The sequence below is a fragment of the Anser anser genome, assembly GCF_964211835.1.
Source record: "Anser anser genome assembly, chromosome: 13".
Classification (NCBI taxonomy): domain Eukaryota; kingdom Metazoa; phylum Chordata; class Aves; order Anseriformes; family Anatidae; genus Anser; species Anser anser.
In genome coordinates this window covers 19,912,782-19,933,281 of record NC_139734.1, presented here as the reverse complement: position 1 = coordinate 19,933,281, position 20,500 = coordinate 19,912,782, and the positions used below count along the sequence as shown (strand labels likewise).

The 20,500-nt window shown below is 34.0% G+C and overlaps 1 protein-coding gene across 1 annotated transcript in view; it reads right to left on the bottom strand.

The window, feature by feature from the left end:
* LOC310880977 (uncharacterized protein) overlaps window positions 1–20,500 on the bottom strand; it is a 1,343,899-nt gene that overhangs the window by 485,298 nt on the left and 838,101 nt on the right. Inside the window, exons 28-30 of the mRNA XM_083797545.1 lie at window positions 16,519–16,733; window positions 14,991–15,138; window positions 9,135–9,163 (exon numbers count right to left, since the gene is read on the bottom strand). Of these exons, the coding sequence (XP_083653671.1) occupies window positions 9,135–9,163; window positions 14,991–15,138; window positions 16,519–16,571 (230 nt within the window). The 5' untranslated portion in view covers window positions 16,572–16,733. The remainder of the gene's footprint in view (window positions 1–9,134; window positions 9,164–14,990; window positions 15,139–16,518; window positions 16,734–20,500) is intronic.

Here is a 20,500-nt window from a genome sequence, read left to right as displayed (position 1 = left end):
AAGAATGTGTCTGGCAACATACCTTGAGAATCTAGAAATGATGATGACATCTTCTCTTTTTATATTAAAAAGGGGTAGTCAAAACACATTAGACACAGTAAGTAGATTCAAATCTGATTTAAATTTACATTTCTAGATGCTAGAATAGAGAGTATTTTATCTCAGCCAAAGCCTCTTTCTGCTGAAAGTATGACAAAAAAAGTGGAGTTCCAAGAAATCACGATTAGGCAGAGTGAGTATGACAATACTTCTGATAATCAGTGGAGAAAGCACTTGGAAATGAGGATTCCTGGCTCTACTGTTTGCTCACCCTTCAATAGCCAAGGGAATAACCACGTCTCACACTTGACAACTCTGAAACCGGGGCACATAGGCAAGTTTTCTCACAGGGAAAATCAGTCACTTCAGTCAAGAGATGCTGCTGTCAAAATCCCAAGAACATGTGCATAATTTTCATTCTTGCATTCACATTCAGCATTACTGAGAAGCATGTCAAGCAAACAAAACAGATGCCTGTGACTCTGAACATGAGCTATTCAGTTTACTCTCTGCTGTGTTTGATTACTTAACTGGGGACACCCTCACCTGTCTGGCTGATTATGATTTTCCTTTCACTTCACTGCCTAGTTACCACAATCAATCCTAAATTTTACAGTACTCATTCACTTATCCAACCATTTGATCCCAAACTGAGTCATCTAAACCCTTTCAGCCTGAAAGGCCTATTTTTTCCCTAAGGGAAAATAACAATACATCTGTCTCAAGATCTTCTATGCAACTTTCTGCATGTTACCTTTTCTTTCCTATACCCAAGATATATTGAATTCTTTAAGGACTAGTGACACTATTGGCATCCAGAGATCTGTATCTGTTTTATGTGATGCAAGAGGACAAGAGAGTCTGGGTATCAGGTATGGTTTGACAATACCTGGTCATTCCTATCAGGTAGCAGGGACTCTGAATAAGTAGGCTGAAGATCTCACCTAGGACAAGAGGTGAAATAGAGGCCAACCACTGAAGCAGTAGAAGCAATCTTGTGTATGAAAAGACCAGAACTTAAGTAAAATTTCCTGGACCACTTAGAAGCAATAGTGGATTGTTGTCCCTTCACGTTCAAGCAGAACTGGGAGTATGACACTTGTTGATATAAAATGCCTATCTTCCGTTCCATCTCTACTTTAAATGCCTTTTTGGAACTAAGCCTTGGTCTTTTAAAATTAATTATCTTTAATTGCCAGGTTCACTCTTCTGTCCTCTGAAAATTGTCACTTCATTTGCTTTGTTCTAATATTTGCTTACCTTCTCAGTTAAACGTGACTTTTCATAAAGTAATTCTCAATTGTACACCACGGTATTTCTAGCTAATTTCCTTAATACCCAAAGGATGCACATAATCTGGACTGTTTGAGAAATGAGCATTAATTTTTTCCTCTATATTCCCTCCTTTGATCTTAGTTATTTTTACAAGGTCAATTATAAGCATAGCTTCATAAGTTGTCATATACCTCCTCTAATTTCATTTTCTATGTCTTCAGCCTTAGCAGTCAGAAGTAAACGATCACCAAACTTTTTTCCGATGCATTATTTTCCACTTCCCAAATACTTCACTATAGTATTCCCTAGTTTCATTTTGCATGCCAGAAACTAGGATTCCTTTGACATAAAACTACCTTTCCAAATCTTGCCTTTGCATGGCTTCTTGAGTTACTCATTTTCATTAATATTCCAGCTATGTGAACCCAGAACATCAGATTTTAGTAACACACAGAAAAAAAAAAACACAGCTGGAGTCACCACTTTGCTTTCACCATCTGCTATTTCTGTTCACTTCTCTTTTCATACATCCATTTTAACTTATTAACACAGTATCCACTTCTCTTCTAATCCCTCTCCCCCCCTGCCCCGAGAGTATGTTTCCAAGTAAAGTGAAGCTACCTTGCAGGTTTTAGCTCACTTGCCCCCTGAACACTGCTCCCCTCCACCATTCCCTCTTCCCAAAACAGGTCTTGAAGGCATTAAGGTTCATGCAGACCTTGAAAGAGACTATTCAGAAAAGATTTTTTGCTGAAAATGATAACAATTGATACTGGCGAGTTTTGTGTGCCTTTGTGCTTTGCTTTTCAGTGAGTGCTCTAAAGGCAGCAAGGAAAGAATCTCCAAGATTTTGACAATGACAAGTATATCCATTAAAGATGAATTAAATTATTTTAATGCTTGAAAATTAAAAAGAATCCAATATTTTAGGTAATATTTAAAATAATAACGTGGTGATAATATTCAGAATAATGGATTATAAGATATATATTGAATAATGGCATAAAATCTAGTAAGTCTATCTGCAGTAATGAGTCTGTAACTTTAATTGACATTCAAATCTTGTTTAAACATTAGCCTATTGAACTGTAAGTCTCTCTATTTAATTGACTTTAATGCTAAAATAGAAAAAGACATTTTAATTTTAGATGTGACCACTAAAAAAAATTAAATTAAAGAGATAAGATCTGAAATCTCAGGGAATTTAGAACCAAGTTTTTCTTAACTTAGCAAAATTGATTTTACAGGGTCTAGACTTTTTGAGGACCGCATTACCTATACATGATTCCCACTACTGTATTTTGTATATTTTCTACAACAATAGTTTCATTTCTTCTCTTCTTCCTTGAAAACAGAGAGTTGAATTTACTTACCAAATTATGTAAGAAGTTGATATGATTTCTCAAAAATGTTATGAAGCAATTAATTTGCTTTAGTGCTGCTAAGCACTAAAAGATAAGAAAGGAGGGAAAGTTTGAGCACAGACTTCTCATCCTTCTTTCACCTTACCTGTAAGAGGTAATGATGAAGATCTGACAGGAGAAACATCTTTATATTTGCAGAGTTTGCAAATATTTTTAAAAAGTCTTTCATACAAAAATATTTGCCATTCTTTCAATTATTCAGCTTAATAAGAATACGTATTTCTGGGTTCTATACACACTCTTCCTGACATATAAGGTGTCTTATACATACTCTGCAAATACATAGAGAATCAAAGAATGCATGAACCACTGTTCAATAAATTGAATGGAAAGTGTTCTTTGAATTATTATACAGTTTTTGTTACAGCGTTACATAGAAGAAGGTAAAACATCTGACAAAACCCTATTCTATGAAATTGTGAATAAAATTTCGTTTTCGTATTATAAAAATAATTAGTAACTAAAAGTTGTATAGACATGTACATTATTTTCACCAAAATGACATCTAAGAATGCATGTTCTCTACTGTGTCTTCCACAGAAAGCTGGACTTGATTCTAGGTCTCTGTTTTGTTTTAGCATTTTCTAAGATACTTGTGGGACAGTACAGAAATTTCAGCCTTACAGCTGAAATTGCTCTGTCACCTATTTACATCCTATTCCATGACCTTCCTCTGGTGTACTTCAAAATCCCATTAGGCATAGCAGCAATTCCGGATGCAAAATGGCAGTCTTTATTTGGTCTCGCAAGTTCTTGTTTGTTTGTTTTGGTTGTTGTTTTTTCCTTTTCCACAGACCTTTGTTCTAAAAAAGATAAATAAATTACACAGCACATTTGTTCCCAGGTGGGTAATTCTACCCAGTTATTCTGTTTACCAAAGTCATTGTATACCAGTTTGTCTCCTGACTTCTCAAACACTTTTCTTAAAACTAGAAAGGTTAAAAAAGATTAGCTTTTTTTTTTTTTTTTCCTTTTAAAATGGGAATCTGTCAGAAAGAACTGATACGACTTTCAGATTTGGCACTTTGGAGATTGTAACTGACTTGTGTGAAACTCAGTCACTTAACTCTTCAACAACTCATTTTTCCTGGAAAAAAAATTTACTAAAGACTCCATATAGCGCACTTCAACTCTCCAGTAAAATTGGAAAGTGATGTAAAGGATTGTTGTATTTTTCTGCACATGGTGCCTATCATAAAAAACAAGAAAAAAAAAAAACCCACAGCCAACAACAGCAACATAAACCACAAAAGCCAGAAAAAACCTCCTGAATTCAGCAAGTCTGTGGCTTTGTGTATAAGTAGTCCATCGGAAGATCAAGTAAAATCCTTCCTCCTAACACCAAGACCCAACTTACTAAAGAATTAGCCATATCTGCTATCAAGAAGTTGACTTACAATACACACATACAGAAAACTTCGCTGCATTTCAGAGCATACTTTTTAAGAATATGCAACATGGTGCATAGCAGTCTCAAAACATTTTCCTGATTATTACTATAATGACAAAATTAAATGCATATGTTTATTAGATTAGAGAATATATATTCTATGCTTTCCATTTCCAATGCCACATATTTTGTTCCTGAAGCCTAAAATTTGTGAGTAAAGAGAAAAAAGTTTCCTTCTCAATTGCTGATAAACAGATAATTAGAAGCAAACTAGGCTTGAAATTAGATCATATTCTTTTACAAGAAGCTGTATACCTAAAGAATGATAAACTAATTGTAGGGGGGGAAAAAGGTAGGCTTTAATTTGTTGAAGCACAGGATGAGGCAAACTTTAAGAGAGTAAGCTTGAAATGAGAACCTTTTGTAGTACAAAAACATGATGAGACAGCCTTTCATAGTATTTCAAGCTTCTCCATAATGTATTGTCATTGTAGTCAAAGAAACCATCATATATGATAATTTTAACACAGTTTTGAGTAAGAACCTCGAACAGATCAAAACAAACTTTCAAGTTGCTTTATGGTTTGTAAATATATTTAGAAATTACTTTGTATCATAAACAATAGCATGCTAAGCACTTCAAAAAGAAAACCATTTGGTATGTCACCTAACGAAAGTAGTGTTGTTTACTGAGAATAGTTTACAACAGTTTGAGTGGATAGAAACATTTATGTAAACAGCAAAATACTGGAATGACTTTGTAAAGCATACTTGTACAACATCATCCATATTGATTGCAATTGCTGCTGAATTTTCTATTTCACTGCTTTTAGTTCTCTCAATATACTGAAAAAAATAATTGAATTGTCTCAGCCTAGGGAACGTGTGACTTCCTAAATATTTGAAAATATGTATGTATTAGACAGCACAAACCTAATAATTTACTCCAATAACTAATTTAGGGAAAAGAGAAACAAAAAAGCAAATGTTCCTGATGCTGTTACTCATCATACTCACAAGAGCTTTCATTTAAAAGCTGTACATTGCAGTTAAATATATGGGCAAAGGTTAGCAGTGACATATAGCACTGCATACAGAACAACAGACGAATAGCTTATTGCAGGAGGTCATCTAAGAATGAGACCAAGGTAGGTAATGCCAAACTAAACTTTTACACATTCTCAAGAAGGTTCAGATTGAGAAAGTCATTTAATCAGGTGCCTACCCAATCAGTAGAAAATAATGAATTTTCTACTGATGATTTCATCTTGCATGCTGTACAGTTGCTTCTTTAATTCACAAGTGCTTGGCCAGTTTATTCTCAGTTTTGAGTTAACTAACAGGTGACTAGTCCTTAAAGATGCTACAACCCCAAAATTCTCACTAATTGTTAGACTAATTTAGGAGACAGATTGAAAATGCTGGGCTTTGTATATAATGGCATTTGGAAAATGAAAATAAGTACTATAAGTACTATTTTTTTCAATTAAATATTTTATTTTTCTTAGGAAAAAAGTGAATAATGTCATGTTGACAGAGTCATACGACAATTTATTTAAGGTATGCTTAAGAGGGCAAAGTGTTTTTTGTTATTAAAAATTTTATAGAAGCCTTCTTTTTTTTCCTCCATTACAACCAGATCCAAGTCCTTATTTCATTTCATAACAGATTTTGGAGGAATTTGCATCCTTAGATACCTCTAAATGCTACAGGTTGAATTATACTGTGCTAGCCTTGTAGTCTTTAACACAGCTATATGGGGAGCTTTTATTCATTCTAAATCATACAGATCCCAAAACAATAAACCAAAAGGCAGACTTAACTGAGTTCCCTTAAAGCACAATACTCAGATTATTTCTCTAAATCTCTAAGGCCTTTAGCAGAAACCTGATAAATGAGAAATTGTGCTGAACAACAACAAAAACAACAAAAAATAATGCAAGGCTATAGTTTCATTTTATAGATTAAAAAAATATATTTTAAGTTTTTTTTTTTTTAAATAACACCACAAGATTAGCTGAGTCATACTTCATTATATTACTTCCATTCAAATATTTGACCTCTTTTCATTTCATTAATGGAAAGTGTTCTTGCCTCTGTGAATACTTATCATTGTGGTTTTTTTTAATGGTACTACTTCTAGCTTCTATAGTTCAACAAAATGTAAACTATCCAAATACTTTTGTAATTTTGTATAGTGGTGGATGTTGCTGGATATTTCATAAAAATCACATTTTTTTATTACAAATCAGTATCTACTTTCATCATAGAGGTATACATACATCAACGAAAATTCCCAGTTTTCTTGGTTCAACAGTTCTCTGTATACACACAAAAAATAAATATTCCAGACTAACAAAGAAACACAACAACTTTTAAGTTTTTGCAAAATCCTTCCTGTGTAAAACAAATATCTACCAGCAACATCTCTAAAAATCTCCCATTAGTTTATTTATCAGCATAACTTCATTTTGAATATTAATTTATAAGGCATGTTTCTCTTTGTATGCTATACTCCCTATCCCTAGTGGAGATCAAGCTATACAACAGTGTTCCTGCTATAATTGCGTATTTCTTGTCCTTTGCTAGGTGGCAACTGGAGAAGTGTTTTCTCTGTTTTTCTCTCCTACTTCAAACAAGGATGGAAGTGGCTGTTGAAGCTGGCCTGTGCCCAACTAATATGTCAGCCAGTTTACACAAACAAACCTATTACCAACTGAAGAAAAATCTCCAGTGATTTCTGTGGAGAGCATCATGTGCCCAAACGTTTCAGATTTTTGATCTTTACGCAACATTGTTTCCTCTATTCAACATCTTAAGCCAGGTCTCATTTATTTTGAATTTCACCTTTGAAAGAGGGATATACATCCTTGTCTATTCAAGGAGATTCTTATTAGAAAAATATAAAATTTAGTAATTTCATCTATTAGTAGATTTATTTTTCCTAAAATTTCCTCTATTTTAAGGCCTTTCTAATCATAAAAACACACAAACATGTCTTATTTTAAATATAAAATTTCTTGGTCAAATATGGATTTCCAAAATGCTTGTTCATTCCTTTTCCACCAAAGCCCTAGTAATTAAGAGCTGGACAGCATTTAATTAGCTTGTCATGTCTAAATACAAGCTCTTACATATACTGTTTTTTCTTCAAAAGAACTGTATCAAATTTTTGTAATCTGTCTTTTTACAGACTGAACCTTCCTACAGAAAACAAATGATTTTATTCCTTCTGGAACTGTGAATCATGTCCTAAATCCCATGCTATATAAATAATACCTCCTGGACACAGACAGCTCAAACATAAAAAGCCTAAACCTTAATCCTCACCCTCAGACAATGCAAGAAACAACTTCAGAAAGCAAACATACCGTGTGTATAAAGAAGGCTAGTTCTGCTCCAAAGCCAGCAATACACAACTATCACTGAATAGTTGCTGCCATTGAATTGTTGCTGCCATTCCAGGTACACCTTGATTTTACATAAGGATAATTATATGACAACGATGTCTTTTTAACAGCACTAGTAGTTATTCATAAAGATAAATTACGTTTAAGATGCTGAACTAAACTGAGAAAATGTATTTTTTCCATACTTCCTCATTTGTTACTTGTGCAGGCACGCAAATATATGTATACACATACTTTTTACATGATCTAGCAATTCTTTTTGAAGTAAAGTGTGCTGCGTATGTTTTGAGCAGCTAAGAGTTGAACTTTCAGGTGATTATAGCAGCTGAAAAGCTTTATTAAAGCCTCATTAGGAAAAGTAGCAACAATTCCTGAGTAACACCAAGCTGCAAATGAAGAATATTACTGTTTAAAGGTGGATAAATCATGTGCAGGGTTTTTAGAAATGCTTAATGCATTTTTTTTTTTTGCTTGGGAGTCATTTTTGGCATGCCATTCCATAACCCATTCTCCAATAAAACAATGAATAATCCTTACTTAAAGAACAGTCACATATCCTTAATTTCATTTTTTTCATTTCCCTTAATTAGAGAAAGTACCAAGGGCAGAAAATACAGGCAAGCCCCAGCTGCCACTAACAACAAGTAAGAACTGTATAATTTATTTGAAACTCTAAATCTCTCTGCCTATGCCATATACATCTGCTACATAATTAGTTTAGATAGATAGATAGGTAGATAGATGCCACAAACATTACACATGGAAAAATAGGAATGTTTTTTTCTCCTTTGGGACCGTAACCAAAATAAACTAACATCCATTTAGCAAGTCTCATGCATCTGCATTCATAAAAAACAAAAGCTGATCCAAGCACCACATTTTGAGAGCTGCTGCCCACATTGCAGGACAGCACACAAAACAGTGTGCTGTGTCCCTGCCTATGAACCCCAACTTCCTCCCAGAAGAAATACACACATAGGCATGCTCTGCAGCTAATTCAGAAGAAAAGAGGAAGCATGCTCAGGTCCTTAGTTCAGCCATGTTCTTTGTAAACCACACAGTCAATTTTTACTTTGCCAGAGAGTTTGATTTTGCTTAGAAAGAATTTAGCTTTGCTAATGTTATACACAATTATTTTCAGCGTACAATACAATACTATTTTAACTGGGTAATTTAACCAATTTCATAAATGCAAATGTTTATCACAATTTCACAGAGCTTTTAATCTTACGTCTATCTTCTCTATTTTTAGCTGATGTGTTTTGTGAACACATGGATTCTAAACTGTAAAGTTAATTTTTTAAAAATTTTCATTATTAAAGATTATTTAATAGTATGTGACTCTATGTGGAAATATGACATGATCTAGCACTTTCTGTAAAGTGATTTGTTGAAAAAAAATTTGTTCTTGACTAAAGAAAATAAAGTTACCACCAAAAAAAAGGTGTTTTTTTTCCCCATAATCTTTTGAAGAGTTTTTTAATTTTCAGAGCAAATCAGCAGTCCTAATCTTATGTTTTAACTTTTCGTATTGTAGAAGAAGAAAGAATGAGAAGATAAATTTTCAAAAGGTTTTTTCTTGTGGAAATTTCTTACCTTACACTGTAGGTGGTAATCCAGAGTGTCTGGAATAAAAATGAGACATTAGTCTAGTAAAAACTGTCTGCACAGGCCTCTCTGTACTTCTATATATATATGTATATATACACACACACACATATATTTTAAATGTAGAAATTAACATTTCTTAATATGCTGTCATTTTTAAGTCTCCTACATTTCTTTGGTACAATTATGGACACTCTCTCTCCAGAAGAAAGAACTGCTACCTATTCCACATCTACATCCTTTCCATTTAAGAAAAGAAATTTACAAAAACACTGTATACTAAAAAGTCAAGTTCTGCTGCTGGGCAAAAGTCTGATAAAATATGAATTCACCAATCATGCTTTGAATTAATAGATGCAAAGAGTATGGAAGATTTTGGATGATCTCAACAAGATGAAAATCTTTTTGTACAATCTTTTTGTCTTTAGTACATCTTCATATGTAAAAGTAAATTATCTCTGGATTTTCAAATATCCTTTTGCATATGAATTAGTTGTCTGTTTGAACTGTGTATGTTATTTGTCCATTTTATATATATACATTTCCCGACATCTCAAGCATCTTTTTTTTTTTTTACATCTGTTTTATCTCTTGATCTTAGATACTATTCATTTATAATTAAATAAACCATCTGCATGGTTTAAACATTTTTAAGTGTAAGTATTTGTTACTACTATAATATTATATGAGTAATTATGCAATTGTGAGCAGGCATTGGTTGTCCAAATTTGATATATACATAGCTCAGATTATATTTACTTTTACATTCTTTTCCTGCTTTGGGTTCATTCCTGTTCCACTTACATTGATGGATGGCCTTACCACTCCTTTGAATTAAACTAAAACCAGGCATTTTGTGTCTGCTCTAATATACTGTTCATTTCACATGCAAAGCTCAAGGGGTTGAATTCTTAGCTCACAAGAAAGGAATAAAAATGGACTGTCATGAAAAATACATGTGATATTTTTGAAACTTTTGGCTAACGTTTGATTTACAGTCATAACAAAAATAAACTACTATGGCCAGAAAAAAAAAAAAAAAGAAGGAAAGGTTGTTTTGTCATGTAAGTCATCATTCGCTCACAATGTATGAATAAAAAGGATATATTATTCAGAATTTACCTTAATACTAGCCAACATTTAGATACTAGTGACTTTGCTGTCCCCCAGCTGAAGATCAACTATGTAAAAAATACTTGTAATTTCCTTTTATCAAAATCAAACTCAGAAATATTTATAATAGAGATAAGGAAGGTTGAGTACTGATTTACATAAAAACCAAACAAAAATTAAACCCTTTCTAAACAGACTGGAATTTCCCAGAATCCCAGTATTGCCAAATTATCAGTAAATTCAACTGAGGAACTCCAGCCTTATTAAACCAAGATTCAAGGATCTACATTTGGTTTCATCCTTACAATGAAATGAAAGTTTGTAGGATTTTCGTGACCAAAAGGTAATAGGAAGCAAACCCACCCGAAATACTGCGTTGTTTTGAAGATATTTTTTGTTGTTAAAATTGTTGTTGTCCATCCTAATGTGACACAGTAACAGATAAGCATAAACTATAATTATTCATATTTAAAGAAATATTTAACATGCTTTTTCCAGCAAAACTGTGAACAAATGCCACAGCCTTCAAAGAATTGTCTTATACCTACCTTATAGCACTTGTATATTTTTTCCTGGTTTGAAGATGAATATTAATGTAACAATATTATTGTCAAGGGAAAAAAGTTCTATAAATAATAGAACAAACTACCAATTAAAAGAATTTTTAAATAGCAGTGGAACTAAGGAGTTTCAATTTACAAAGTTAATCATAATTTCTTTACTTTGGATTATAAACCATGCTAAATAGTTGTATTTTTATTATAATATTGCCAGTAACTGAAACTTCCTCAGCCTTGTACTATCACAATTGGTTCCTTGAAAATGGAATGATTTATGTATCAGATTAGGTTAATCAGACCTCATCAGAACACCGAATCAGAACACCTGATCATCTAGTTAAACTTCAAAGCCAGTTAGCATCAGAAGAAGTCAAACATCAAAACTATTACATATCACAACAGATGATCAACATCTTAGATGAAACACAGGTGATAGTAGAACAACACGATAGTAGAACAACATGTTAGGGTTTTCATGAGGAGAACTGAAGTATATTAACACTGGAAATTATCAGCAATTGATTTCATTGAGTATATAAAAATACAACTAGAAGATGAAAAGTACAAGGCAAACGCAGGTATTGGTCTGTATTCTGCTACAAAAACATTCCTAAATTTGCTTTTATAAAAATTAATATTATGAAAAATTTTGACAACATAAACCAGACCCTTAGATTTTATTGTAGCCTGGTTTCTAGCCACTTTTCTGGTATTAAATTTCTCTATGATGTTCTCTGTGAGTCATGCCAGAGGGAAAAAAACAACGACAGCAAATCAGTGTGACAATCCCCTAACATAACTGTTATCTCAAAAAATAAAACTGATTTTGGGGGAAGTTCTGAATGCCAAAATGCTCTGAGAGCTCTACCACTTGACTGTTGTTACAAACAGCACTGCAAACATGAAACAAACTTATCAACACAGCTTCTCATAGGCTACACATATTTTACTCAGTGGATTAGATTAGAACTGCTCCTATTTCATAAAAGTATAATTTGAAATTTCTATCTAAACAGGTCAATTCTACAAAAAATCTGCTACCTCCTTTAGCTGATGTTTTCAGTCTCCCTATATATAGAAAAACAGTAACGCAACTGACTTCTTACAAGCATGTCTCTAAAAACATCTAATAGTATTTACAAAACCATAATTTTTTTAATACTGTTTGATAGATGAGATATTGTTTAGTATTTTCTAAGGTCTCATTTTATATTATGGTAGACAATTAAACAGCTGGTGCATTTCAGACAGTCACGGTTGATCAGGTTTCTATGTAATATTACACTATGCAAACAAGCACATAGATGAGATTTTTTTTTATATAAATTTAGGACCTATGTGATTGATTTTAGATCCCACAATTTAATTTCCTTAAGATTATTTCATTAAGATTCAATACCGTATTTGGACTTGCTACCTGTATTAAACAGTTGTCTCATAGTGAAGAGGCTGCCAATAATGTATTATGTACATCCTCTCCCATACAATTGGTATTTCCTTAGAACTATACCTGATGGGTAGCAGGGATACATTTGAAAAACAAGTTTAAGTGGCAGTTGAAAATACTAGCTTAACCTCCACATTCAGGAGAACAACAATTTGTATTGCACAACTTTTCCTAACATATAAAAAATGTATTTTTATTTAAATGACCCTGTCAAGCTAAAGCATACATTCACATCATACCTACTGTACTATTGTTTCTGTGCGTTCATACGTAAAGGAGATCATCTCCATTGGCCTTGAATGTTAAGTGGTGAAAATCCTAAAACCTGAATATTTCTTTCACTGCAAAGTTCAAAGTCAATTAGCCCTTCTGTAAAATACTGCTCATGTATGTTAGACAAATGCTACATTGCTTGTATGTGTATTTTTTTAAAATTTATCGCTGTTATGTATATTATTTGTTTGCATAGTGTAATATTACATAGAAATAGTAAGGTCTGTATTGTAGAACAATCAGGTTTTAGGCCTGTACTACTTGCCTCCTTTTTATTCACCAATGTGCAGAATTTTTTTCATATGAAAACAGTATTTATTATTGTTCAGCTTATTATATCAGTAAAAGGACCATTACTGATATGTCCCTAGTTAAATTCCTAAAAGAAAGGTTAAACTCATACAGACAATTAGACACCCATTCAACCTATAGTTCTGCTAAGCCACTTGAATTCAAGAAATTCTATTGTATTAATTTCTCTCCAACATTGCTAAAAGGCCAACTTACAAGAACTGAAGAACTAAACTTATGAACCATAGAGTGGAAAATTCCTATGACTTTGATCTCATACTACACTGACAGTTCTGAGTTAGCTCAGAGAAGACCAAGCAAACTTCTGATGAAAATAAATAAATAAATAAATAAGTAAATTTCTAATCATATTTCAGTTTCTAATCAAATGGAGAAGAGGAAATTATGAGCTTGAGTTCTTAGTGTAGTTTGAAAAAGTACAAAAATCAATTTCTGCTTCCAAAAAATCAAGGTCAGTCATGTGCAGAACTTCTTATTTGTTTGATGCTTCCTTTGTCTCCTTCTCCATTAAAAAAGCATTACTAGAGGGAGTTTCTGTTCACTACTCTTCACACCTGCCTGCAAAATCCTCTCATAAAAGGGTTACTTAGGTTTACACTGCGTGGAATAAATTTTTGAACCTACTGCAGTCAAAGAATGAACAGATTCCATGGGAAAAAAAAAAAAAAAAAAGAAAAAAGATCAGAGTTTCTGCTCTTTAGATCTCCAACCCTGAGATGTAGCTAATTTTGAAGCTTCTTCATCTCTTCGTCTCTCCTGAAGGAAAATTATGCAGCCAGATTGCATTGGCAGGCTTGCCTACAGTTCAGCATATGATTTTTGTGATTAAAATATTCCTGTAAAGCATAGGATTCATGTTATCTCACGATCTGCTTTGGTTTTCCATGGTAATATTTTATAACTGAATTAGCACTTAATTTCAAGGTAACTACCCAACAGTAGTGCAACTTCTAATGATTGTTTGTTGTTGTTGTTTTTTCTCTGAATAGTACTCACTACTACAGCTAACCTCAAAGTATAAATAAACAAAAAACTTTCATGATTACATCAACATGATAGGATTATTAATTCCACTACTCTGTGGCATGAATATAAATAAAAGAAACTCTGGTATATGCAATTAATTTTATTAAAGAATAATACAACTATAACTCCTCCAAGTTAAAAGTGTCTCTCATAAATATTAGTGGCCCAAAGAATGACAGCAATGAAGGTTGGGATGCTCTAGGAAGATATGCATAAACTGGGATCAGTATACCACACTACATGTTCATTTCGCAGAAAAAGACTAAGTGGCTCACATTTAATTCATTGTCATGGTACTGTACTTGTCATAGGTAGATGCTCACACCAATAAGATAAAGGAGAAATAAGTTTCGAAGTCTTTAATATGGTTATTAAACTCATTTTAGCTATGAGATATTTCAACAATTACTGTATATTTTACTTTCAAGCTGTTTTTATCCATGACTTTAAATAGAATGAGACAACCCTTTTATCTTTCGAACTTTTACAGCTATGCTATCGGTCTCAAAAAGCTTTTCAGCTACTATAACAAATATGATTAGAAAAACTTTTTGTTCAAACCAAATGAGCTTATTTTATTATTATTTACATAATTAAGGTTTCCCAAGAGTGTTTCAGTAGTTAACTAGCAGAAAACATATTGAAAAGGGTAATCGATATGGGGTAGTCTTTTTTTTTTTTTTTTCTGAGATACCAGTTACAGTTTATTTGTTCTTAAAAATTAGAAAAGTTGTGGTTTCTTCCTTTTTTTGTTAATCAAAAATCACTAGCTTTCTATTATAAGCTAGCTTCTGAAAGAGTATTCCTAAGCAGACTGCAGACAGTTCACATTATGCACATAGCCAGATACTTAACAAATTTGACAGTAATACTTCCACAAGACCAACCATACAAGGTCAGACTGCTGACAAAACGAGTGGCAGGACTCATCAGTGTAAGTTACTTACCCAAGCTGGTTTTGAATGAAATCTGGCTCAAATTCTAAGTGCTCTCAGCATTGGTCAAGTTATACTATCACCTCCACTGACATCTTGTAAACTGTTCAAAGACACTTTCACAGAGACCAAAGTATAACCGGCTTTTTGTTAGCTGTTATATCTCAGTAAGCCCTACCTGGCCATACTTCAGGACAAGGCATTTTTGCAAGTGTGTGCATCTGTATCCCTCCTGGGAACAGGCACCCTCCAGAACCAGGTCAGTGAGGCTCCATCCACACAGATGAGTATTGCAGAGGGCCATGTTACACAAGGACAAAATCATTCTGAAACCAAAGACCGACAAACAGACTTTCTGTCAAATTTCTGCCTCAGAACCAGTGCATCATGAAAGCTTCCCTCAATTTTCATAGATTAAAATCAGATTGAGCGAGCCCACAGACTAAGATCACAAACTAGCTGTCATCCCTATCCTGAGTGCAAGCTGTATGCTTTCGTACATGTAGTAATGCACTCACTGAAGCCGTGGAAGTACAGACAGCAAACCATACATTGATCAGGAAGAAATATGTCACTGAAATACAAAGAAGTCAAAGGAAAAATAGTGTCCTTTTTGATAAATGATATAGGAAGTACAGTGCGCCTGTACTGGGACAGCAGTTACAAGGCATGGTGATCCTGGAGAATACCCAGATTTTAATTTGTATTTTCATGTCCCCTTTGCCTGCCTCTCTGAATTTTCTCTTTTCTTATCCAGCTGTCTTGGTATAATTGCTCTTGCTTTTCTCTTCTCAGAGAGAAAATGACTATTTTATACTTATTTGCTATTATTTACTTACTAATCTTTACTATTATTTACCTATTAAGTACTGTTATTAATAATAAAATACTATTATTTGCTTATTAGTTTCCTGGAAATGAACCTTAATAAATGTGCAGAGCAAAACTAGAAGTGAATAAATCGTTAAATGTGTTATCTTATTTTTCTTAACATCACTGAATTCAGTCAATACCTCCTCTGTTTTAATGTCACTGTTTTTGAGATACCTTTAAAACCACAAGCACAGGCCCAGAGAGGAATGAGGCAGAAAAGAGAAGCATGACTCCCTCAGGCAGAACCTTTTTTTTTTTTTTTTGAGAAATATCATTTATAGACAAAACCAGTTAAATAGATATTTTTTAACAGAACCATATACTTCCCTTCCTTGAGAATGAAAGCCATGTACTCTGTTTGCAAAGTTGTCATACAATGTTTCAGTAAAGCCAAAGGAAATTTGGGTGTTTAAAATCTATTTCAGGCAGAAAGTGTAAGGCACTGAGAGAGAGAATTACTGAGACTTCTGTTTGGGTGAGAAGCTACTCATAACTGCCCTGGAGGACAACTGAGAGATTCAGAGAGTATTCAAAGAATCTGACAAAACGCTGCTGAGTGGAAAGGTGAAGGACAAGATAAACTTTCCTTCACTTCCCAGCAGGCAAAAAAATTCCTCTAACGTGTAACATTTCTACCATAGCAGTTTGACTGCTGTTATTGGCCAGATTAACAGCACAAAGCATATACTAATAAACTATTATGTTTATTTCTGGTTTAAGCAAACCTAACAAATTTAGAAGCCACCAAGTGAAGCCAGTCTTGGATCCAGATGCTGATGACCTACTTTCTTCAACATGTCCTACCCTTCTGTTGTAAAGTACTTTAGGATTACCTGTGCAGCTGAGGGTTCCAGCACTGAGATGGGATGAAAAGCCATTTTAGCATCAACTATTGAATGTGAAATAGCATTCACAATAGAAGCCTTATAGGGAGACTGGGAGAAAGCCAGATAATAGAAGAGTCTGGCTTCTGAAACATTCAGGATGCAGTCATCAGACATGAACTAATAAGTCAACCTTTAGGAAGACATAAGGAAAGAGAAGCATTCTGGAAGAGAGAGGAACAAAAATATTTGCTGAACCATTGTGACTTTTCTATTCATCATCTTATGTTGTAAAATATTCCCAGACATTTTAAAGTAAAGAATTCATAAATTAAAGTGATAATGTCTGTAACAGAAATAAATGGTGGGTAATTATTTAAATTTGGCAAATAAAAGCTGAGTGCCTAATTATCAACTCATTTCAAAATATGTGCTTTTGCAATAAAACAGTCGTCCAGGGATCAGTTTGCTTCACTTGAAGAACTGTCTTGAATCAGTAGTCTGAAATGTGAAAAAAGCATTATTCTGTCAACTTTCAGACCTTCAATATGTTTAAGAGAGAGACAGAGTCTGGAAGGCTTCCAAGATGGTTTCAGAAATTAACTGTCAAAGCAGTTAAACATAGGAAATTCTGAATTAAAAAGAAACTGTTTTTGCAGATTCATCAGGAGAGGCTGCTCCAAATGTGGACATTTACATGGGATCAAAGTAGTTTGCTTTCCTAAAAGATGAAAATGAGGGCTCTACATTTAGTAGGAAAACAGTGAGATTCTTATAAATGGAAAACTAATTTATTTCTCCCTTTTTAGGTGACATACTGAAATTATGTGAAGAAAACTGACCTTTATATTTCTGTGAGTTTATCCTACGTTGATTAGCAAAAAAGATTTGGAAGACTAGGAGGGGAGACAAAGGTATTTTCAAGTTTTTATATTGAAATCATTAGAAAATGGTATACCTTTCTGAAAAAAGTAAGAAACTACATATCAGCACAATTACCATTTATGGTTCAACAAGGCCGAGTGCAAGGTGTTGCACTTGGGCTGGGGCAATCCCAGGTATTTATATAGAGTGGGAGAAGAACTTGAGAGCAGCCCTGCGGAGAAGGACTTGGGGGTCCTGATGGACGAGAAGCTGGACATGAGCCAGCAGTGCCCAGAAGGCTAACCATGTCCTGGGCTGCATTAAAAAAGGGGTGGCCAGCAGGGAGAGGGAGGTGATTGTCCCCCTCTACTCTGCTCTTGTGAGACCCCACCTGGAATACTGTGTGCAGGCATGGGGCCCCCAGCACAAGAAGGATGTGGACCTCTTGGAACGGGTCCAGAGGAGGGCCACTAAGATGATCAGAGGGCTGGAGCACCTCTCCTTTGAAGAACGGTTGAGGGAACTGGGCTTGTTTAGCTTGGAGAAGAAAAGGCTCTGGGGAGACCTCACTGCGGCCTTCCAGTCCTTGAAGGGAGCGTATGAACAGGAGGGGGAAGGAGGAGGGGGAATGCCTGTTTACATGTGTTAGTGATAAGACAACAGGGAATGGTTTTAAACTAAGACAGGGGAGATTTAGATTCGAAACTGGGAGAAAGTTTTTCACTCTGAGGGTGGTGAAGAGCTGGAACAGGTTGCCCAGAGAGGTTGTGGATGCCCCATCCCTGGAGGCATTCAAGGCCAGGCTGGATGTGGCTCTGGGCAGCCTGCTCTAGTGGTTGGCAACCCTGGGCAACCCCCAGAGCAGGGGGGTTGAAACCAGATAATCTTTAAGGTCCTTTTCAACCCAGGCCATTCTATGATTCTATGATCACCTGAGGTAAAGTCAAAGTATATTTCTGTCTTCAAGGGATTTCACAGCATCATTCAGTAACCAATTACACTTTTCTGAGGATTACAGTGCTTCTAATTATGTTTTGTAAGAAATGTAAATTTAGATACATATTACTTCTTAATATGTGTTATCATAGTAACACTACAGCACAAAATTGGTTCATTGCATCTTGGAATTAATTTTTAAATGTAAATGTCACTGAAATTTCCAAGAATCATATTGCTTGGTCACAGAATAGTTATAAAACTCAAATCTCCCATTTATTTATTTATTTTTAAACAATTAAGATTTTTTTTTGTTGTTGTTGTATGTGTTTTATAACTAAACCTAGAATAGGGCATGATACTGTAGTGTAACAAAGTTTGGGAAAATATTTAAATATTAAAAAGATTAATTATAAAAGTTAGATAAAGTTTGTGTCTGTAATGTAAAAGGCACACACACACAAACGCACAAAAAGTATTAGCACAATAATTCCTAGTTTTCTTTGTGTTTGGCAGTCCTAGTGAAAAAACTGGACTGAAATAAACATGAGATACATATATCCTTTTTGAAAATTCAAAGTCTGAAAGAAAGTCTACAATTCCTAATATTTGTACTCAATCCTTTTGTCTGGCAGCCTTCCTTAAGGAAATAGGCCATCCTTAATATCAAAGTTAATCAACTTCTGCTCACTGGTGTACAGTTTTTTTGAAGTATTGTATCTGTTATCTTCGTTACCATCAGGATCAAGAAAACTGAAACATCACTGAATATTCCTGTATTAGGACCTCCTGAGACCTCAAGATAATAGAGACTAGTTTTGCAGCTTTACTTTTCTGTGAAATTTACGCTAGTCTACTAGAAAAGTTCAAGAAACAGTAGAAGGCAGTTTTAAAGATTTACCATGTCCCTGTGAGATTGACTGTCCAGTCAGATAATAGATATTTACTAAAGTTCTGAGCACCATAGATGACTGAAATAGAGCATTCTTTGATTTATGATGAATAAATGGAAGCTGGAAACTACTTAGAATGTAATGACTTCTGATGTTAAAGCCTGTTTAAGTAACCTCTGAGCTGAGGTTGTACAGGGTTTCTGATATACATTTATCTTTGACAGATATAATCTCCAGGTTTTATCATCATCTTAAAGTTCCTTAAAGTTCTTGGAAAAAAGTCAGAAAGGTAAGCTTTCATGAAGAAGCTAAATCCATTTGGGGAGTTTCTTGACTCTCAATCTGCAAAGATCAAAGTTTCTTTCATTCAGTTCTCATTCCGAGTCAGGTACAATGCTTAGACTGAAAGATTATATAATGTTGAATGAATATGTCCTTTTGTGAGCATAACTGAAGTTATGTACTTTAAATTTTTTAAGTATATTAAATAGGAAGATAACTTAAGATACCTAAGATTATTATCTAAAGGATACCAGATCTGAAATAAAAGGATTATATTCTATTACCCCTAAAATCTGTATGCCACAATAGGGTGAATTCCATTTTATGTGTAGCTCAAGATACTGTATTTATCTGTGTTCCTTTGGTGGTTTTGATTTTGCCCACCCCACCCAGAACATTCACAGCCTTGGCAGAATAACAGAAAACATGAAAATATATATATATATAAAAAAAAAAAGGAAAAGAAAAAAACATGACTGCATACTTCATACATTGTACTCCTAATGTGCAAATTTCTCCATAATATCAGAGTAACTTCAAAATAACTGCCTCCAGCTGTCCAGCCTCAAAACCTAGACAGAGTTTACTAATGATCCATCCTATTTTTCAAACACTTTTAGTATAGCATTTAGTCTCTTATGACCTTATCTCATAACAACATTTTTACGTAATATGATTTTGCTTTATCTCAAGAAAACAATTATTTTAAAAACCATGATTTAAAAGATGCAAAATTGAAATGTTACTGTTGTTTTGTCTATTAAAGTCAAATGAAACTAAGTATACTGACAGGTTTTTCTATAGCATAACAGAGGCTAAAGAAAACCTTTACTGGGAATAGAAATGAAGCCTGTATGCAAATAATTACATTCATGGTAGAGGTAGTGGAATATTTGGGGGTTGGAACTAGATGATCCTTAATGTCCCTTCCAATCCAAGCCATTCTATGATTCATTCTATGATTATTTTTATTGGACATTGTAGTCAGTTGGAAAGGTAGGTTCTTGAAAGCCCCT